General features: G+C 38.5%; 1 protein-coding gene across 20 annotated transcripts in view; it reads right to left on the reverse strand.

The window, feature by feature from the left end:
• Window positions 1-18,957, reverse strand: part of LOC103030810 (NACHT, LRR and PYD domains-containing protein 12-like) — a 300,969-nt gene that overhangs the window by 111,389 nt on the left and 170,623 nt on the right. For 9 of the 20 annotated variants that reach the window (XM_049468047.1, XM_049468039.1, XM_049467982.1 and 6 more), the window contains exon 1: window positions 17,063-17,189. The exons of 3 other annotated variants lie outside the window; for them this stretch is intronic. Coding sequence is in view for 8 of the 17 variants with exons in the window: in XM_049467996.1 (XP_049323953.1) it covers window positions 13,511-13,582; window positions 14,710-14,759 (122 nt within the window). In the remaining 9 variants the exon portion in view is untranslated. Of the gene's footprint in view, window positions 1-13,510; window positions 13,583-14,709; window positions 14,782-17,062; window positions 17,190-18,957 lie in introns of those variants that run through there. 8 more of the 20 variants (XM_049468013.1, XM_049468002.1, XM_049468006.1 and 5 more) reach the window with 3 other exon arrangements.

Raw genomic sequence — 18,957 nt, forward strand, 5'->3', positions numbered from 1 at the left:
TAATACTTAAGAAATGAACAATAGTCAAGATAAATCAATGCTCAATTTTATTTGCATATAGCAAAATAAAAACATGACATCCCTGTCAAACATAAGCCAATATAACTATTACCAATAAAAATAACTTAAAATTAGGATAGAAGCAGAGCTTCTTAGTCTTTTGTAAACAAATTTAACAGATCAAAACAAAAGTGTTCCAACTAGGATAAAGAACACAAGAAGCCTTTATACACATAAAAGCAACAAGATTTCCCCGTCAAATAAACAAACCTAAAGGATTCATAAACTTTAAATAACTTAAATAACTTACAACATAAGCTATAGAAGTGCTTCAGCCAGTATAAGGAAAATATTGTATGTAGTGGAACTGATTAGATGTTTTAATGTTACCGCTGCTGGTCGGCTCCACTCTCCGGCACAATTTGCAGCAAACTGAAGTTTAGCAGACCTTCGAGAGTCGAACCAAATCCTCACCACTGAATCAGACCTCCCTCCTTCAATTAATCACTTGTGGAAGCGGCAGGGGCATTCATTTTGCATCAAAAATGTCCCGCGCTGGGAGCCAAGAGGACCCGCGGCTGACAAAGAGGACCCGCAACTGACCGCTGACCGAGCGGACCCGTGGGCGGACCGAGCGGACCAGAGGCTGACCGAGCGGACCCTTAGGCGGACCGAGCGGACCAGAGGCTGACCGAGCGGACCCGTAGGCGGACCGAGCGGACCCGTGGGCGGACCCGAGGCTAGGCTAGGCTCGGTTCCGTTCCGTTCCACTCCAGCGCGGAACATTTCAGATGCAAACCGAGCCTACCTTAACCTTGGATCCGCTCGTGCCAGGTCCGTTTGGCTCCAGCGCGAGGCATTTTAGATGCGTAGCGGACCCGAGCCTAGCCTAGCCTAGCCAAATCTAGCCTAGCCTAGCCTATCTGGCTACGTGCCTGTGTGATTACGTCATCACGCACAGAGATAGTCCAGCTACGGAAGCTGATTGTGTTCAGCTGTGCGGCGAGCTGACGCCAGTAAAACGCATGTCCGTGACAGATTCTGTAAATAATACATATCGATATAACACAAAAATGATATCACCGTTACTGAAACATTTCTTATCGCGATAAATACCGATATCGAATTATTGTCCAGGCCTACTCCACAGTTACCATATCTGAACCCAATCGAGATGGTTTGGGGTGAGCTGGACCGCAGAGTGAAGGCAAAGAGGCCAACAAGTGCTAAACACCTCTGGAAACTCATTCAAGACTGTTGAAAAACCATTTCAAGTGACTACCTCTTGAAGTTCATTGAGAGAATGTGCAAAGCAGCAATCAGAGCAAAGGGTAGCTATTTTGAAGAAACTAGAATATAAAACATGTTTTCAGTTATTTCACCTTTTTTTGTTAAGTACATAACTCCAAATGTGTTAATTCATAGTTTTGATGCAGTAAGAATCTACAATGTAAATAGTTTTGAAAATAAAGAAAACATATTTGAATAAGAAGGTGTGTCCAAACTTTTGGTCTGTACTGTAGTTCTGTGTTTTGGTTGCATGCTAGTGTCAGGGTCATTTAAAAAAAAACATACCATATAAGATGAGTTTGAACCAGTAGACCATTCACTACTATATTAATATTTACCATTTAGTAATAAATAATGGGAGCTACTGACCTAAGTGTCTTAAGTTTACAGAATTAAAGAATCCAACAATATCAATAGTACTGTTTTATAAAAGTGTAACACTAACTTGGTTCAACCATTTTTACCATTCAGTAATGAATAACAGGAGGTACTGACCTGAGTGTGTCCAGTTTACAGTGTGAACTCTTCAGTCCAGCAGAGAGCAGCTCCACTCCTGAATCCTGCAGGTCATTGTTACTGAGGTCCAGCTCTTTCAGACAGGAGCTTTCCAGCTTTAAAACTGATCCTAGATTTTCACATGTCTTTTGACCAAGATTACATTTAGCTAGTCTGCAGAGTAACAAAACAAGCCAAAAACATAAGCAGAAAGCTTTTACTGGAGTGTATACACTTAAACATACATATATTTTTGTCATACTTACAGTTTTAGACAATCAAAACAAGCTTTAATATCAGTCAAAGATAGATAGATAGATTATATTATATATTATAGTTATATAATAACTTAAATTTAGCAGTGCAAAAGATACGTAAACAGTAGATGAATGAACTAGTGAATGAACTACTAGTGCAAAATTGGGTAGAACTATAAAAATAGTGTTAAGGCATCAGCAAGTCTGAGAGTGTGTCCATAGATGGGGGTGTGTCCATATAACTTGAGTAAATACAAAAAAAGTGTTATTTTTAATGACAAGCTAAACCAAACTATGTGAAAAAGTAATTGCTCACCCCATTAATTAAATGTGATTAACTACAGTTACTGGAAAGCTGAGTTCAATTTCACTACTAGCCACAACCAGGCCTGATTCTTGCCAGATTTGTAGAATCAAGAAATCACTTAAATAGAACCTGTCTGACAACATGAAGCAGATAAAAGATCTAAAAAGCAACACATTATGCTGAAGAAATTCAAAAGTGTCATGACTGGTGCTGCAGGCACTCCTGTCACTGACCAAGCCTCGCTGGGTGTTGTAGTTTCTCCTGCACTCAGCTCTACCCGCGATTTCAGTCAACAAACTACATTGCCCAGAATGCACCTTAATCTGACACTGCACACACTTATGATCACATGACACCACACCTGACACAACCAGGAACTAATCACACTGATTCTTAGCACCATAAAAGCAGCTAATTTCTCGCTCTACCTTTTCCGCGTATTGATGGATTATCCTCATACAAAGCGCTATCTTTGATCGTGTTTCGCCTTGCTGTGTTTTGACCTGTTTTTTTGCCTGCCCTTTGCCATTGCCTTGCTGTGTATGACCCTGGACTGTTCTACTCTGGTATGCGCTCTCTGTATTGTTACTGTTTGCTGGTTTTGACCCTTTTCTGTTTGACCACCGTTTTGCCTCACGTTACTGTTAATAAAGCTCATCAGTGTTGGGCACGTTACTTTGAAAAAGTAATTAGTTATAGTTCCTAGTTACTTCTCCACTATAAAAGTAACTAGTTACCAGTAAAAGTAACTATTGCGTTACTATTGCGCTACTATTGCGTTATGTGCCCCCCCGTGACGTATTTATTTATTCAAATCAAGCAACAGGTGTAGTCAATCGTAAGTTTAAGATTTTTTTCATCACCCTCACTGTGATCTCTAGTGATCTATAAATCCGCTTTCAGCTTCTCCTCCAGGGCTCCATGTGTGTGAGGCTCGTATCACACACTGCTGACCTTTTTGCCAGAGGGCGGGGCTGCGCTCATGCAGCGGCTCTCTCTTTTGAAATGAATAGGATGTGCTGTGCTGGTGGACGGGGAGAGGGTGCGTCTTTGTTGCGCGCCGCACTAACACTAAAAATTAAATTTCAAGTCTATATTCAAGATTATATTATATATTATAGTTATATAATAACTTAAATTTAGCAGTGCAAAAGATACGTAAACAGTAGATGAATGAACTTGAATGAACACAAAATATCGTTCTGCGGGCCGCGAGTTTGAGATCCCTGATTTAAAGTGCTCACTACAGAATACTGTCTCCCTCTGAGGATGAGCCTGCGGACCCCTAGAGAAACCCTGGTCTTATCCTCCCCTCCCTTGTGACTCGCACACACACACACACATTTGCACCATTGTCTGTATGCGTTAAAAAAAGTTAACTGAGCGGCTAAAGTAACGTGCAGTAACGGGGTGTCGGAAATGGTAACGGCGTTATAGTTACAGCATGTATACAGCATGTGTCTGTATTCTGCCCAGCCATGACAATAAGCAAACAAAGAACCCAGAAAAAACATTTAAAGAACTGCAGGTCTCACTTGCCTCAGTTAAGGTCAGTGTTAATGATTCAATAATAACAAAGAGACTTGATGAAAATGGTCTCTATGGGAGAGTTCCAAGGTGAAATGCACTCACTTTTGACCAAAAAGAAGAAAATGGCCCATCTCACATTTATCAACAAACATCTTAATCTCCAGGACTTTGGGTAAATATTATTTGGACTGACGTGACAAAAGTGGAAACTTTTGGAAGGTGTGTGTCCCGTTTTTTGTACTTTGAGTGCAGGTTTATAAATATTTACGAAAGTCATAGTTTTGATTTTGGCCTGGTAGACCATTTACTACTAGTTTAATATTTATCATTCAGTAATGAATTACAGGAATTACTGACCTGAGTGTTTCCAGTTTACAGTGTGAACTTTTCATTCCAGCAGAGAGCAGCTCCACTCCTGAATCCTGCAGGTCATTGTTACTGAGGTCCAGCTCTGTCAGACAGGAGCTTTCTGATTTCAGAGCACAGCAGATGGTTTCACAGTCTTTCATGGTGAGATCACAGCCACCAAGTCTACACAAGAAGAGCAAACATAGTGTACAGTTCAGTTTAACTAATGGAGTACAGTTTCAGGTGAATGGCCTTATAAGATTTTGTGCAAAAGGCAGAGCACCTAGGAGCAGCCCCTCCCTTCATGATTCTGTAATGACTCCACCAATCAGATGGCTCATTAACTCTCACCCAATCAGAAGGCAGAAGTAATCAGCCCTGCAGCTGCAATTATCAGTGCCTCAGTAGCTGAGAGAGATGGAGAGAGTTCAGCTTCATAGTTTAAGTTTAAAGTTGATTGTTCAGGTTGTTAAATTATAAGCTGCTCAGTTCATTTGGTGTGCGTACGTTTAAAGTAAGTACTATGGACCTTTTCTTGTGTTAGTTTATACACTACATATTTGTAAATGTTAACTAGAAATGTTGCTAAGTAAATGCTTAATGTCGATCAGATGTGTAGCTAAATGCCCTTGATTTTGTTTGCCTATTTGAGAAGGACCGTTGTTAATTTGTATATGTTTGATGGTGTATGTTGACTCCTTAATCAATATTCCACTAAACTAGTTCTGTATTGGTTTTATTTACAGAACCACACATGCATATAAGTCAATAAACTACTGAGCAGATTTCCAGTTTCTGTTGCTGATTCACATCCTCGGGGACATCCTAACCAAGTTCTTATCAGACTTCCTGTAGTGGTTCAATTAACCTGAACCAGACTTTGATGCTAGTATACCAATTTGTGTCCTTTTTTCAGATTTATTGAAAAAAGAAAGATCTAGGGGTCATTTTTTCCTATTATTTGTTTCCTGCAGCAGATCATGAGACAGATAAAATAGTTTTGCCATTCTGTTAAATTCAACTACTGTGGCTCCTGCCCCTTGCCCAAGAAGAATCTGTAGTAAGAATGCTTCTGACATGGATACATCCAGCTGTACACATCATATGTAAAATAGCATGTTGAAAAATGTTGAAAAGACAGCATCACACAAAGAATCAGTGAACTTGTCAAATTATAGTACTTAATACAAGGTACTTTTGTGCCATCAAACTGTTACTGATGCCATTTTTTGTACCACTACAGGTGCTGGTCAACGAATTAGAATAATTTGAAATAGTGCAATCATGAAATTCTTTGAATGCATTTTTTGTGCAGAAAGCAAATCAGGTGTTCACCGCACCTGTCCTACTCGTTAGACTAATCACAGAACTTGTTACCTGGAAAAAAATTTGCTCAGCTGAGCTTTCCAAAAGGCCCATTTAGGCCATTTAACTGTGACACTGTTGTTTTATTGAATTAGAATAATGGAGAAACCGTTTCATTCATAGACTGTATATAGCTGGACAGAGCATCATCTCTTAAAAGTGAAGCCACCACAGGTCGAGCGCCCCCTGCTGTTCGGCTGCAGAAAGCTGTGTAACTCCACCCATCCCCATAGGTTTCAATGGCAAAACAGACAACTTTCAATCACGTTTTTTTTCTAATATACTGTAATTCTACCTCCATTATTTAAATGCAAGAGCTAGTGTAACCTCTGCTTATATTGTAAAATTTTTATATCCCCACAGAATTCGGTTTTTAAAACTTTATTCGGCTCTATTCAAAAAAGGTGTGGTTATTGTAAAAGGGCTGGTTATGGGTGGGACCAATAACAGACCGTCAGCTCCGCTCGGCCCCGCGCTGCAGTCTGTGACCGCGAGGCAGCCCTCAGGGACGGGGTTACTTAAATGAGTAGGCGGTCTCTCCACAGCCTTTCTCCCTCCTCTGGTCTCTACTGCGCAGACTCTGGTCTCTGAATCGCCAAAATGGCGGAAGATTTTGGCTTCATTTTCATTGAATGAATGGGAACGGCGACACGGCGTCCATCTTTATATACAGTATATGGTTTCATTGAATTAGAATAATTTTTATTATAATTACAATCATCACTTTCTCAGTATTTTGTGGCTGCCCCCTTGGCTTGTATGACTGCCTGAAGTCTCCGCGGCATCGATTTGACCAGCTTGTCGCAAGTTTCCGCACTCACAGCTTCCCAGGCAGTGGCAATGTTCTGCTTCAGTTGGTCCAGCGTAGTAGGCTTTCTGTCGCGAATTTTCCGCTTGACGATGGCCCAAAGGTTTTCAATGACATTGAGCTCAGGCGATTTGGCCGGCCATGCCAAAACTTCAAGCTGTTTTTTAGTGAACCAATCTTTGGTCGACTTTGCCGCATGAGCCGGTGCAAGATCCTGTTGAAATATGAAGTCTTCTTCGCCGAACTGTTCCTCAACAGTCGGAATCAGGAACGTTTCCAGAACATCTTGATATACGGCAGCATTGACAGTCTTCTTGAGGAAGCAGAGTTTCCCTACACCTCGAGCGGACATGCATCCCCAGACCATAATGCTCTGGGGAAACTTGACGGATCTTTTCACGCACTCGTGGTTGTAGGTTTAGTGAAGCCCACAACCTCTAGCATTACATCTGCAGTATGGACTACCATGATTTGGAAGTATTGCACAACCAAGGTCTTGCAGTGGGCTGACCAATGATGAACAGAGTATCTGGGAGCTAGCAAAACACTGAAACACCTCTCTCAGCAACAGTCATAGAATTCGTACAAAGTCAATATTGTCAATATAGTTTTTAGTCAATATTTCTAAAACATATACAATCATTATATACATTTAGATACTCACAGAGCCTTTCTGCAGTTGTTCACAGCTGGAAGCAATTTCATATAAGCAATTCTTGATGTGCTGTATTTTTTCAGATCCAGCTCGTCCAGCACCTCCTCTGAGGTCTGCAGCTTGTAGGAAAGAGCTAAACACTCTAGAGCAGACAGTTCCTTTCTTGAGCTTTTCTCTGAATCTATGTACTTCTGAATCTCTCTGGGTAAATCCTGGCCATTCATTTCAGTCAGACAGAGCAACAGGTTAACAGATCTGTCAGTAGCAAGATCTTCTGTTGAGATTAAATCTTTGATGTGTGTCACTGTTTCATTGATGCTCTCTGAGGTTCTCTCTGTGTGGATTAGGAGGCCCTGTAGGACCTTCTGACTGGAATCCAGAGAGATGCCCAGCAGGAAACGGAGGAAAAGATCCAGATGTCCATTTGGACTCTCTGAAGCTTTGCTCACTGCTTCTATCAGGAGCTCATGCAGTGGAACATTTTTTGGACTCTCTGAGGCTTTGCTCACTGCTCCCCTCAGGAGCACACGCCTTCGAACATTTTTTGCCCTTTTTCTGTTTTGTGGTTTAAAATCCCTCAGTTCCTCCATGTTCTTGCTCAGGTAGCAGTGAAACACATAGAAAGCAGCCAGGAACTCCTGAAAGCTCAGATGTACAAAGCTGTAGACCTTCCTTTGATAAAGCACACATTCCTCCCTAAAGATCTCAGTGCAGATCCCAGAATACACTGAGGCCTCAGTGAGATCAATACCGCACTCTCTCAGGTCCTCTTCATAGAACATCACGTTCCCCTTCATCAGCTGATTGAAAGCCAGTTTAGCCAGTTTCAAAAGCATGGTTCTGTTAGAATTCAGCAGTTCCACTGGATCCCAGTTTAAGGTCTCTGCATACTTCTCATTCTTCATGTTGATCTGAGTGATCAGAAAGTGGGAGTACATCTCAGTCAGAGTTTTAGGGATTTCTGTATTACTCTGTTTCATGATTCTCTGAAGCACAGTGGCTGAGATCCAGCAGAAGACGGGAATGTGGCACATGATGTGGAGACTCCTTGCTGTCTTAATGTGGGAGATGATTTTCTGGGCTTGGTCTTGGTCACTGATTCTCTTCCTGAAGTACTCCTCCTTCTGTGGGTCATTAAACCCCTGAATTTCTGTCACACGGTTAATATACTGAGGAGGAATCTGATTGGCTGCTGCAGGTCGGGAGGTGATCCAGATGTGAGCAGAGAGCAGCAACTCTCCTTTGAGAAGGTTTGTCATTAACACACCCACTGATGATGTCGTGGTGATGTCAGACACTTTCTCACACTGTGAAAAATTCAGTGGAATTCTGCTTTCATCCAGACCATCAAAGATGAACACAACTCTGCGCCCATCACATATCCTAGAGTCCAGGTCTTTGAGCTCAGGATGAAAAGTGCAGAGAAGTGTGTAAAGACTGTACTGCTCATCTTTAATCAGGTTCAGCTCTCGGAATGGAAGCACAAACATGAAATCTACATCCTGATTGGCTGTTCCCTCTGCCCAGTCCAAAATGAACTTCTGTACAGAGACTGTTTTTCCAATTCCAGCAATGCCTTTAGTCATCACATTTCTAAGCTCTTTTTGTCCTTTTTTTTCTTTCTTTTCATTTTGTCTGATGCCATTAACCATCACAGCTGTATTGTTCACTACTTCCATTTCTTCTTCAGGATCTTCTACAGGTCTAAATATGTCTAAGCAGTTGATTGGGGTTTCCTGTAAGTATCTGTTTGAAGTCTTCTCCATCTTTATAACCTCATGTTCTTCATTCACCCCTTCACTCTCTCCCTCTATGATGTAGAGCTGTGTGTAAATCCTGTTCAGGAGGGTTCTGTTCTCTTGTGTATTGATTCCCTCAAATAAGCTCTCGTACCTGTTCTTCATACAGGTTTTGTGTTTCTGTATGACACTTTGAAGAACATCATCCTCTAGTTTTTGGTGCTTTATAGACTCTGTGTGTGGATGAAAAGCAGGACGTGTTTTAGATCCCTTTCTGCAGGAGGGACAGGTGAAATCTCCAGTCTGTCCAATTCCATCCCAGTATCTGTTGACGCACAGTCTGCAGAAACTGTGTCCACAGGTGATAGAGACTGGATCTGTAAGAAGCTGCTCACACAATCCACACCTGGACTGATCCTGCAGTAGATTACTCTTTCCTCTGTGAAGAGAGACAAAGTAACAAGGTGTCAGGTAAGTAAATATGAGTAATAGTGTTAAAGAAATGATCTTAACATATCATATAATAATGTGCCCGTAAAGAATGTGTCTGTGTAGGTTTTTCTGATTTTGATAATACTCCTGCATCAGTCACACATAATAAAATATCCAACTCATTAAGAAATGATATCTGAAACAGAAAATGATGACTGGAAGGATAATCAGAATTCTGATATAAACTGCATAATCATAACACCAAATCATCAAACACAAGATATTTAATGTTTTGTCTGGTAAATTTACAGCTAGTAAAAATAATGAAGGAGATAAATTATTTGGTATAAAATCATTATTTAATAAAGGATGATTCTTTGAGGAGCAGAGGATCTGTATAAAAAATAATATTCCCAGAAGAAAGACTGTAAGAAATCTGCATATTTCTACACTACAAGCCATGATATAATTAAACTATTCAAGGAATCAGGAGGAAATCAATGTGTAAAGAGAAGAGCACAAGGCTGAACAACTGTGATCTCTGATCCCTCAAACTCACTGCATCAAGATCTGTCATTTAACATCAGAAGCTGATAGAACCACATGAACAAAATATTACTTTAGAAAGTTACAATTACAAAAACTACTTAAATATTCATGTTAACCATGTCCAGAAGTGGTGTTGAGTTTTCTGGGCCAAACCAAGCAGGATTCTAGATCTTTCTGTAAGAAATGGATGTCATGTGCTCCAGAACAAAGACAAAAGGACACTAAGGACTGTTATCACTTTCATTGACTAAATGACTATCCCTTTCCAAAATTAAAATGCTACATATAGAATCCACTCCAGACCTTTTACTTGCTTAACTGTTGATGGATTAATGTAGGAATAGTCCCTGCGCCCTATAAAATACCCTATTTTCTATGTTTTTATTTTTTATTAGCTTGCTTTCCCATATGGTTGTATTAAACAGGGAAGTTGAATTACTTACATTTTAAATATTCCAACATTACTGAAGGTAGTAGGAATAAATATTGAGTTGTGGATATTCATAGACACACAGCTGGGCTCTGGAGGTTCTGCTCCATTACTGAAGGTAGGAGGCAAAAACAATGAGTTGTGACTCTTCATAGACACAGAGCTGGGTTCTGGAGGTTCTGCTCCATTACTGAAGGTAGGAGGCAAAAACAATGAGTTGTGACTTTTCATAGACACACAGCTGGGTTCTGGAGGTTCTGCTCCATTACTGAAGGTAGGAGGCAAAAACAATGAGTTGTGACTCTTCATAGACACACAGCTGGGTTCTGGAGGTTCTGCTCTGGATTTCTGCAGTCTGATCGAGGAAATAAGGAGACATGAAAACAATAATTCGAATTACACACACTTTTATACATCTTTCCAAAGTAATTAGGAAACCTTGTGCTGTAATAAACAGAAATGTCTTGAATAAACTACAGATATGTTGGATGCTATAACAAGAATATTGCAAATAATAGAGCTTGTAGAACAAAAGCATATAATATACAGCTATATCCAAATATATTGGCATCTCTGTAGTAACATCAGAAAATACATTGCTGCAGCTGTAAACGACTAAATGATTATTTATTCTCTAAAATTACTACAAACAGCAAAAAGATAATAATTTGCTATTGTTCCACACTACAGAAATGGACTAATCATAAATCAAGTTAGTCTCTTATCTTCCAGAAGAGATGTAAATTCACAACAGTTAAATACCCTGAGTAATGGTAACTGGCATCCTGTTGTAGTGAAGCCAAGTTAGAGAACCGGTCTTCACTCTTCATAGACATACAGCTGGTCACTGGAGAAACAGATCTCTGGGTTTCCATCCTGCTAACATTAAACAAAGTAAAGAAAAATAAACTTTATAATAGAGCTGGGCGATATGGGAAAAAATCTTATCACGATATAGTTTTCCATATCAGTCGATATCGATATGTATCACGATATAAATCAAATCACTTTGTGTCACACTTAAAGGTTTGTTTTTATTAGTGAGAGAATAAGGGAGTGATGGAAGTTTTATCACAATATTTTTTTCTGTATCTCCATAATTATTAGGGCTGGCCCGAATAGCATTTTTTGAGCTCCGGATATTTGGCAGTAATTGGTAGCGAATATTCCAATATTAGTTTTAAAAAAAAACAAATTAATCATGAACGCGAGCCAGAACCCGAGCTTGAACGTCAGCCTGACTCAGGCGCTGCATGAACTCGGGCTTTTTTCCAATTTTTTCCAATTTTCCATGACTGAAAAAAAAACTTGGGCTATAAGCTCAATATTAAATATTTCGTTTGTTTAGAAATTATTTTATATTCTTAAACCATGTTAAATTATATTAGATTAGTAGGGCTGGCCCGAATAGCGTTTTTTGAGCTCAGAATATTGGGCACTGATTGGCAGCCAATATTGGAATATTTGTTTTTAAAAAGACGGATTAAAAACTGATTAAAGTAAAACAAAAATTGCAACTCGGCCCCTTTAATTCACCACAAAGTTTTCCAAGACCCAGCCGGAAAAAAAAAGATTTCCCACCTTTTCCTCAGCTGGGTCGGGCTCAAAAAATGATTTGTGATAGGCTGTTTTTTGGTTTGTTTGTTTAAGCACTTAGGCTTTTGTACTGCTGCAGTGCAATATTTAGATTTTATATTCTGAAATTCGTTAGGTTTTATTTCTTTTAGCATTTTGAACTTTTTTTCCAATTTCAAATTTATTTTTTTCTGTTCGTTATGTTCTATCGGTCCTTGCGTTTTTTGTAGTTGAAGTTGAATTTAATATTGAAGTTCAATATTTCTAATTTATATTTTGAAATTCGTTAGATTATATTTATTATTGTATTTTGAGCTCACTTTAGTTGGTTATTTTCCAAATTCATATCTATTTTTCTGTTATTATTAAATGTTATTAGCTTATTAGCTTAGCTTGTCATTTAGCATACAGAACTTCTCACGGATTTTTAATGAATGTTGATTTAATAATTTAAAAGCTGTACCTTATTAAAAGTATTTTAAGCCAGACAGACACTGTGTGATTTTTTAATGAGTTTATCTGCACTTTTAAATGGTTTGTCCTGTAGGAAACGCACACGATTTGTATGCTGACACTGTTGTCTGACTGAGGAGCTGCTTTCCGTCAAATGCAGCCTGTAGGCAGGAAAAAATCCAGCCAGAACCGACCATATCATGAGCCAGTTTTAAAGCCAGTAATTTAGTAGAGCATTAAACTACAAATCTGAGATGTACCTGCTGTACTTCTTAATCTCTGCCCCCAAAACGGTCCATTAACTTGCTTGACAGACGCGTCAAATCCCCCGCGAGCACGCGCGGCGCACAGCGCACCGATTAATTCATGCGTTGAGCTTTAAACGCGCAGCTGAGCTGTAATTGGGGAAATATCACAAAAATCACAGTGTGATTTGTTACATTAAAAAAAAGACCATTTTCTTCCGCCTAATCTGAGAGGAAAGCGGTGTTCTCGACCGGCCCGAGTTCATGCAGCGCCTGAGTCAGGCTGGCGTTCAAGCTCGGGTTCGGGCTCGCGTTCAGGCAGATAATCTAAATGATAAATGATTTTGTGTTTTTGCACTTGGGCCATAAGCTCAATATTAAAAAGTTCGTTTGTTTAGAAATTATTTTATATCCTTAAACCATGTTAAATTATATTAGATTAGAGGAAAGTCATTTAGACATCATTCTTAAGGTGTTTTTGTCCTGTTACCGCTCCGCAAAAAAACCTCTTCCTTTAATCCGCGCCCCACATACACATTTTTGCAGCACCTGCCCCGAGGTCCTAATATAAATTGAATTAATTACATTTAGTGCTTAAAATTTACTTAAAATTTATTTAAAACGTGCTGAACAGTGCGGCCGTTTATTCCCAAAGTACAAACACTATGGTTGTTTGCGTGTGTCGGGCCATACTCCACTATTCTTTAGGGTTTTTTGTTGCATGCATGAGAATAACTATTACAATTTTCTTAACTATTTATTAATTTGCTCCAGCGTCTTCTGGATTGATTACACGTTGTGTTTTCGTTGTTTGCCGCGCCACTTAGACGGAAATGGAAATGAATGTTTATCGAATTCTATTGCACAGGCTTATCATCGTCATCGAGGGAAAAATTATCGCGAAACAAATCGATATCGTTATATCGCCCAGCACTACTTTATAACCTTGTCTACAGCATGTGCTACATTTTTAACAATGAGGAGGAACAGATTCTCTCTCAGGACTGTAGTTTACTGTGTGCAGTGATGTACCGTGATTCAGAGCTTCCTCCTCCACTGCTGAAGTTCTTCATAGACTCATCGCTGAGCTCTGCTCTCTTCACCCTGAAAACAGTTCATTCATAAGCAATGTGCTGGATAGCACTTTTTGAGACACTTGCTTCCACAAAGAAGCTTTAGAGTGGTAATCATGAGCAACTAGAGGAACAAAGACTCAAAGAAGCAAAGCAAAATAAAATTAATGTACTCCTCTACAGAATATCTGAGATGGCACTGAGTGGTAAAATCAGAACACAAACCAAGAAGTGGATTTTTTTTAGTCTAAAATGTCTCATCTCATAGAGATAATTAGATAACCAGGAGTATATTGAGTCAAAATGTGCTCTACCAAAAATCAGAGCAGAATAATAAAGGTTTAAGTAGTGGGGATGCATCAAAATTGCTTGACTACAGCCAGACAAATGTTAAAAAATGACATTTAGACATGGTTTGTTTGTTTGTCTGAGGCTAAAAATGTTTTTTTTTGAAGAGCAAGACAAAATATATTTAGACTATCTTAATGAAAAACATGAAAAATTACTGGAAACTAGGACTGAATGATGTGGCAAAAATCTATATAACGCCATGTTTCCTAATTTCAGACGATAAAATACAATTTCAACATAAATATGAATAGTATTCACCCTTTCAGACCCTGCATCCATTGCAATGGACATGTTTTTTTCTTTGTTGTGTATTCTTTTACTTCACACAGATTAAGATGCACACTTCTGCACACTGACGTAAAGCATGGTAGCATCCCAGCTAATAAAAAAAATATTTTCCCATCATGTTATGAGTATTTTACTGACTAGAAATAGCCGTAGTTTGAGAAAATATACATTAATCTATATTAAATATGTGTAGAATTTTAAAAAAAGTGCGCTGAATTGCATCAAATAAAAATAACAGTGTTAAACGAATAACTACAGAGCAATAAGTAGACAAGTTACAAATATTATGTTTTAATGTATTGTTATTTTTTATTGAATCCTATTTTTAAGTGCACTACAGGCAGAAGTAGAACATAAGTCAGGTCTGAAAGGGTTCAATATATTGATCAGCTCAACTAGAAACCTGTGTAAAATTCAGTATTCTGTTTTCAGTATTTAGCCTTTGAAGCAATATTACACTATTTTCATTTTTGGCCATAAACTCCTACTAACTATTGATGCACTATTGAAGTGACTCACTTTGGATGAGAGGGTTCTCCTCCATCACTGGAGTTATGAAGCTCCATCATAGAGGGGCTTCAGTGCAGATCCCTGTGAACAGTTTAACAACCATTAACATATGATCAGGGTTAAATAACATTATTGAAAAAAGACTAAGACTAAATGGCATTTATTTATAATAACATAAAGCATTAGAAATGATAAACAATATGTCTTTAAAGAATCACATTGATCTAAAGTCCGTTTGCACCCCTTGCTGGTAAAATAGCGCTACTACATATGACCACACCTTTTGCAGTGGTGTAGCGTTTTTATCCTGTTTAAATAAGTATATTCACTTTTTTTATTTTAAGTATATCTTGAAGCATGTACTTTTGTCATATTACCTTCAGGAACAAAAGTATTTACACCATCTCTGGAATTGCATCAACCTTTTACATCCACTATTTTAAACTATAAAAAACTGAAAGCACTGAAAGGAAAGTAGGTGTGAAGGCACCCTTAAATTAAGGCTGAGTAAATATTTTTATATCTTGATATGCTTAAGAGAAATGGTGACAGACAGTATGACATGATGAAACACTGTCTTTATAAGACGCACCGGAATATATTATTTGATCTGGTCTAAAATAGTTTTAAATACTTATATAAAGACAAACTAAATGAAATATATATATATATATATATATATATATATATATATATATATATATATATATATATATACATATATACATACACTACCGTTCAAAAGTTTGGGGTCACATTGAAACGTCCTTATTTTTGAAGGAAAAGCACTGTACTTTTCAATGAAGATAACTTTAAACTAGTCCTAACTTTAGACAAATACACTCTGTACATTGCTAATGTGGTAAATGACTATTCTAGCTGCAAATGTCTGGTTTTGGTGCAATATCTACATAGGTGTATAGAGGCCCATTTCCAGCAACTATCACTCCAGTGTTCTAATGGTACAATGTGTTTGCTCATTGGCTCCGAAGGCTAATTGATGATTAGAAAACCCTTGTGCAATCATGTTCACACACCTGAAAACAGTCTAGCTCATTACAGAAGCTACAAAACTGACCTTCCTTTGAGCAGATTGAGTTTCTGGAGCATCACATTTGTGGGGTCAATTAAACGCTCAAAATGGCCAGAAAAAGAGAACTTTCATCTGAAACTCGACAGTCTATTCTTGTTCTTAGAAAGGAAGGCTATTCCATGCGAGAAATTGCTAAGAAATTGAAGATTTCCTACAACGGTGTGTACTACTCCCTTCAGAGGACAGCACAAACAGGCTCTAACCAGAGTAGAAAAAGAAGTGGGAGGCCGCGTTGCACAACTAAGCAAGAAGATAAGTACATTAGAGTCTCTAGTTTGAGAAACAGACGCCTCACAGGACCCCAACTGGCATCTTCATTAAATAGTACCCGCAAAACACCAGTGTCACCATCTACAGTGAAGAGGTGGCTGCGGGATTCTGGGCTTCAGGGCAGAGTGGCAAAGAAAAAGCCATATCTGAGACTGGCTAATAAAAGAAAAAGATTAAGATGGGCAAAAGAACACAGACATTGAACAGAGGAAGACTGGAGAAAAGTCTTGTGGACGGATGAATCCAAGTTTGAGGTGTTTGGATCACAAAGAAGAACGATTGTGAGACGCAGAACAAATGAAAAGATACTGGAAGAATGCCTGACGCCATCTGTTAAGCATGGTGGAGGTAATGTGATGGTCTGGGGTTGCTTTGGTGCTGGTAAGGTGGGAGATTTGTACAGGGTAAAAGGGATTTTGAATAAGGAAGGCTATCACTCCATTTTGCAACGCCATGCCATACCCAGTGGACAGCGCCTGATTGGAGCCAATTTCGTCCTACAACAGGACAGTGACCCTAAACACACCTCCAAATTGTGCTAGAACTATTTACAGCAGAAGCAGGCAGCTGGTATTCTATTGGTAATGGAGTGGCCAGCGCAGTCACCAGATCTGAACCCCATTGAGCTGTTGTGGGAGCAGCTTGACCGTATGGTACGCCAGAAGTGCCCATCCAACCAATCCAACTTGTGGGAGCCGACAATGTACATGTTTACACAACGATAGGCCTGATCTAGGCCTGTTTTAGGCCTTCACTTTATGACTTTTTCTTTATGTACAATCCACCTCTAAAATAAATTCTGTATCTGTCAAACACTTCAATCATGTTCTTTTGCTGTGTTCTAACTTTAATTTTAAGTGAAATGCCCCCACAATTTGGATTTTCTCACGAAGTGACTAAACTTCCAGCTTCCGAGATAAAAAAAAAAAACGCAGAATTACATTAAAAATTACAGGTCAGTCTTTCACATTCAGATTTTATTTTTTTTTGTGAACTTACCCAGTGAAAATAAACCGCTGTAGAATCGTGTTGGTTGAATTTAGTTCGGTTTCTCCTTCACTGCGTCACTCTTTATTCTCCTGTAATGGAGGATCAACTTACTTTCGATCTCTCTCTCTCTCTCTCTCTCTCTCTCTCTCTCTCTCTCTCTCTCTCTCTCTCTCTTTCTGCTCAGGAGTCACTGTCCCGCCCCCTCTGTCTCTCAGAGCCAATAGACGGTGAGCGGGTGGAGCCTCGGTCAGATTTTCGCTGCAGCCAGCCAATGAATCTGTAAAGACACATACAGGAACGGTGAAACATGATCTGCAGAGCAGGCTGGTGATTGGCTGGGTAACAGTCAGAGTTTGGGGGAAGAGGAGCTGATATTTCTGCTGTGGGATGAATGAGGTTGTGGGTGGAGTTTTGTAGCTGGTGAAGTTCTTCGGACAGTCTACTCTCTAAATATCACTTCACTGTAACATTAGAAGAAGAAACATTAGTCTTTATAACTGTTCTGTTCTGATCTAAACTGTTTAAAATCTATAAATCATGGACACTTTCAAATTACTGTGTTCATGGACGTCCAACAATATTTACTGTTTCCTAGACAAGTTCGGCAAATAAAAAGTTATTGTTTGTTTTACATATAAACACATATTATTTGTGTAATTGTCATATATGATCTATTAAATATTAATGTAATTTTTCTGTTGGAGGCCCAAATGTATGCATCTGCCTAATTTAGTTTAAATAATTATATGATATATAATTATTGATATATTTATATTTAACTGAAATTGCTGATCTGAACAACCAATGATTTATAAAGGGAAACCATTAAAATGATCAGGGGGGCCCAAACTTTGTCATACCACTGTAGTTTAATACAGTAACAGTATAAAGCTAATTAGCAGAATCAGTATCTATATAACATGCAGCATAGCTGTTTCAGTTTCATACAAACACTGAGTTACAATACATTTATCAACATTTATTCTGAATTAACACATTGTTACACATATAGAGAAATATTAACCTTCACTTTATTATTTTACAAATATTTACAAATTATTTTTTCTGTTCTACCTTAAATAGTGCAGCATGTATATAGTGCCCATACTGTTTAAAGTGGAATGCAAGTATAGCGGTCGCCAAGCGAAATAACTGTGAAAAAACTCTGCTACAGGTCAAAACAGTAAAAAATAAATGGTATTAAAATTTTCTATTTTTCTATTTTGGTGTTTCTTTTTTTGCCATGTTAAAAGTAGGAGCTATCTCAACAACAAAAGCTACTACACTATATTAATAATCCTTATACTAGCGTATATGTAAATTAATTCATAAAACATCAGATTCCTTTGTGTAATAATATGAACAGGCCTGTGTAAAATTCTGTTTACTGTTTGTGTAAAGCCTGTTAGTAATTGTGTTTACTATAGTGTGCATTATTGATATTTTATTTTTATTCTGTAGGGAAGCCCGTCCAAAAAACTTGCTCTAATTGTAGTGAATGCTTTGCTTTGTGTGGATGTAAGGGGCTGGAAATTTTAATAAAAGAATAAACATCCCCTGTACATTTAGATTTATTCTTAATAGTTTTATAAACATTTTGTATTTTCTTTAGTTGCACTCTGCTTTATTTTAATTATTTTAGTTTAGTTTGGGTTTTCTATAAATAAACTTCATTAGTTTTAGAAGCAGTTCAGCTGAAGTTCTTACAAATGGCACTAGACCAGCAGGGGGCGCGCCTTCATTAGAGGTCGGGCCAGAGTACAAAACAGGCCGCGAGGAGCCGCTCTTCAGAACGACAGGTTTTCTACACGCTAACTTCTGTGTCCGTCTCTCCTGCTTTTAAGGTTCGTTAAATATGGTTTTATTCTAGCATTTGCTTTCTACCTGCTTGGTTTTAGAACATG

Source organism: Astyanax mexicanus, chromosome 1 (genome assembly GCF_023375975.1).
Source record: "Astyanax mexicanus isolate ESR-SI-001 chromosome 1, AstMex3_surface, whole genome shotgun sequence".
NCBI classification, from domain to species: Eukaryota; Metazoa; Chordata; class Actinopteri; order Characiformes; family Acestrorhamphidae; genus Astyanax; species Astyanax mexicanus.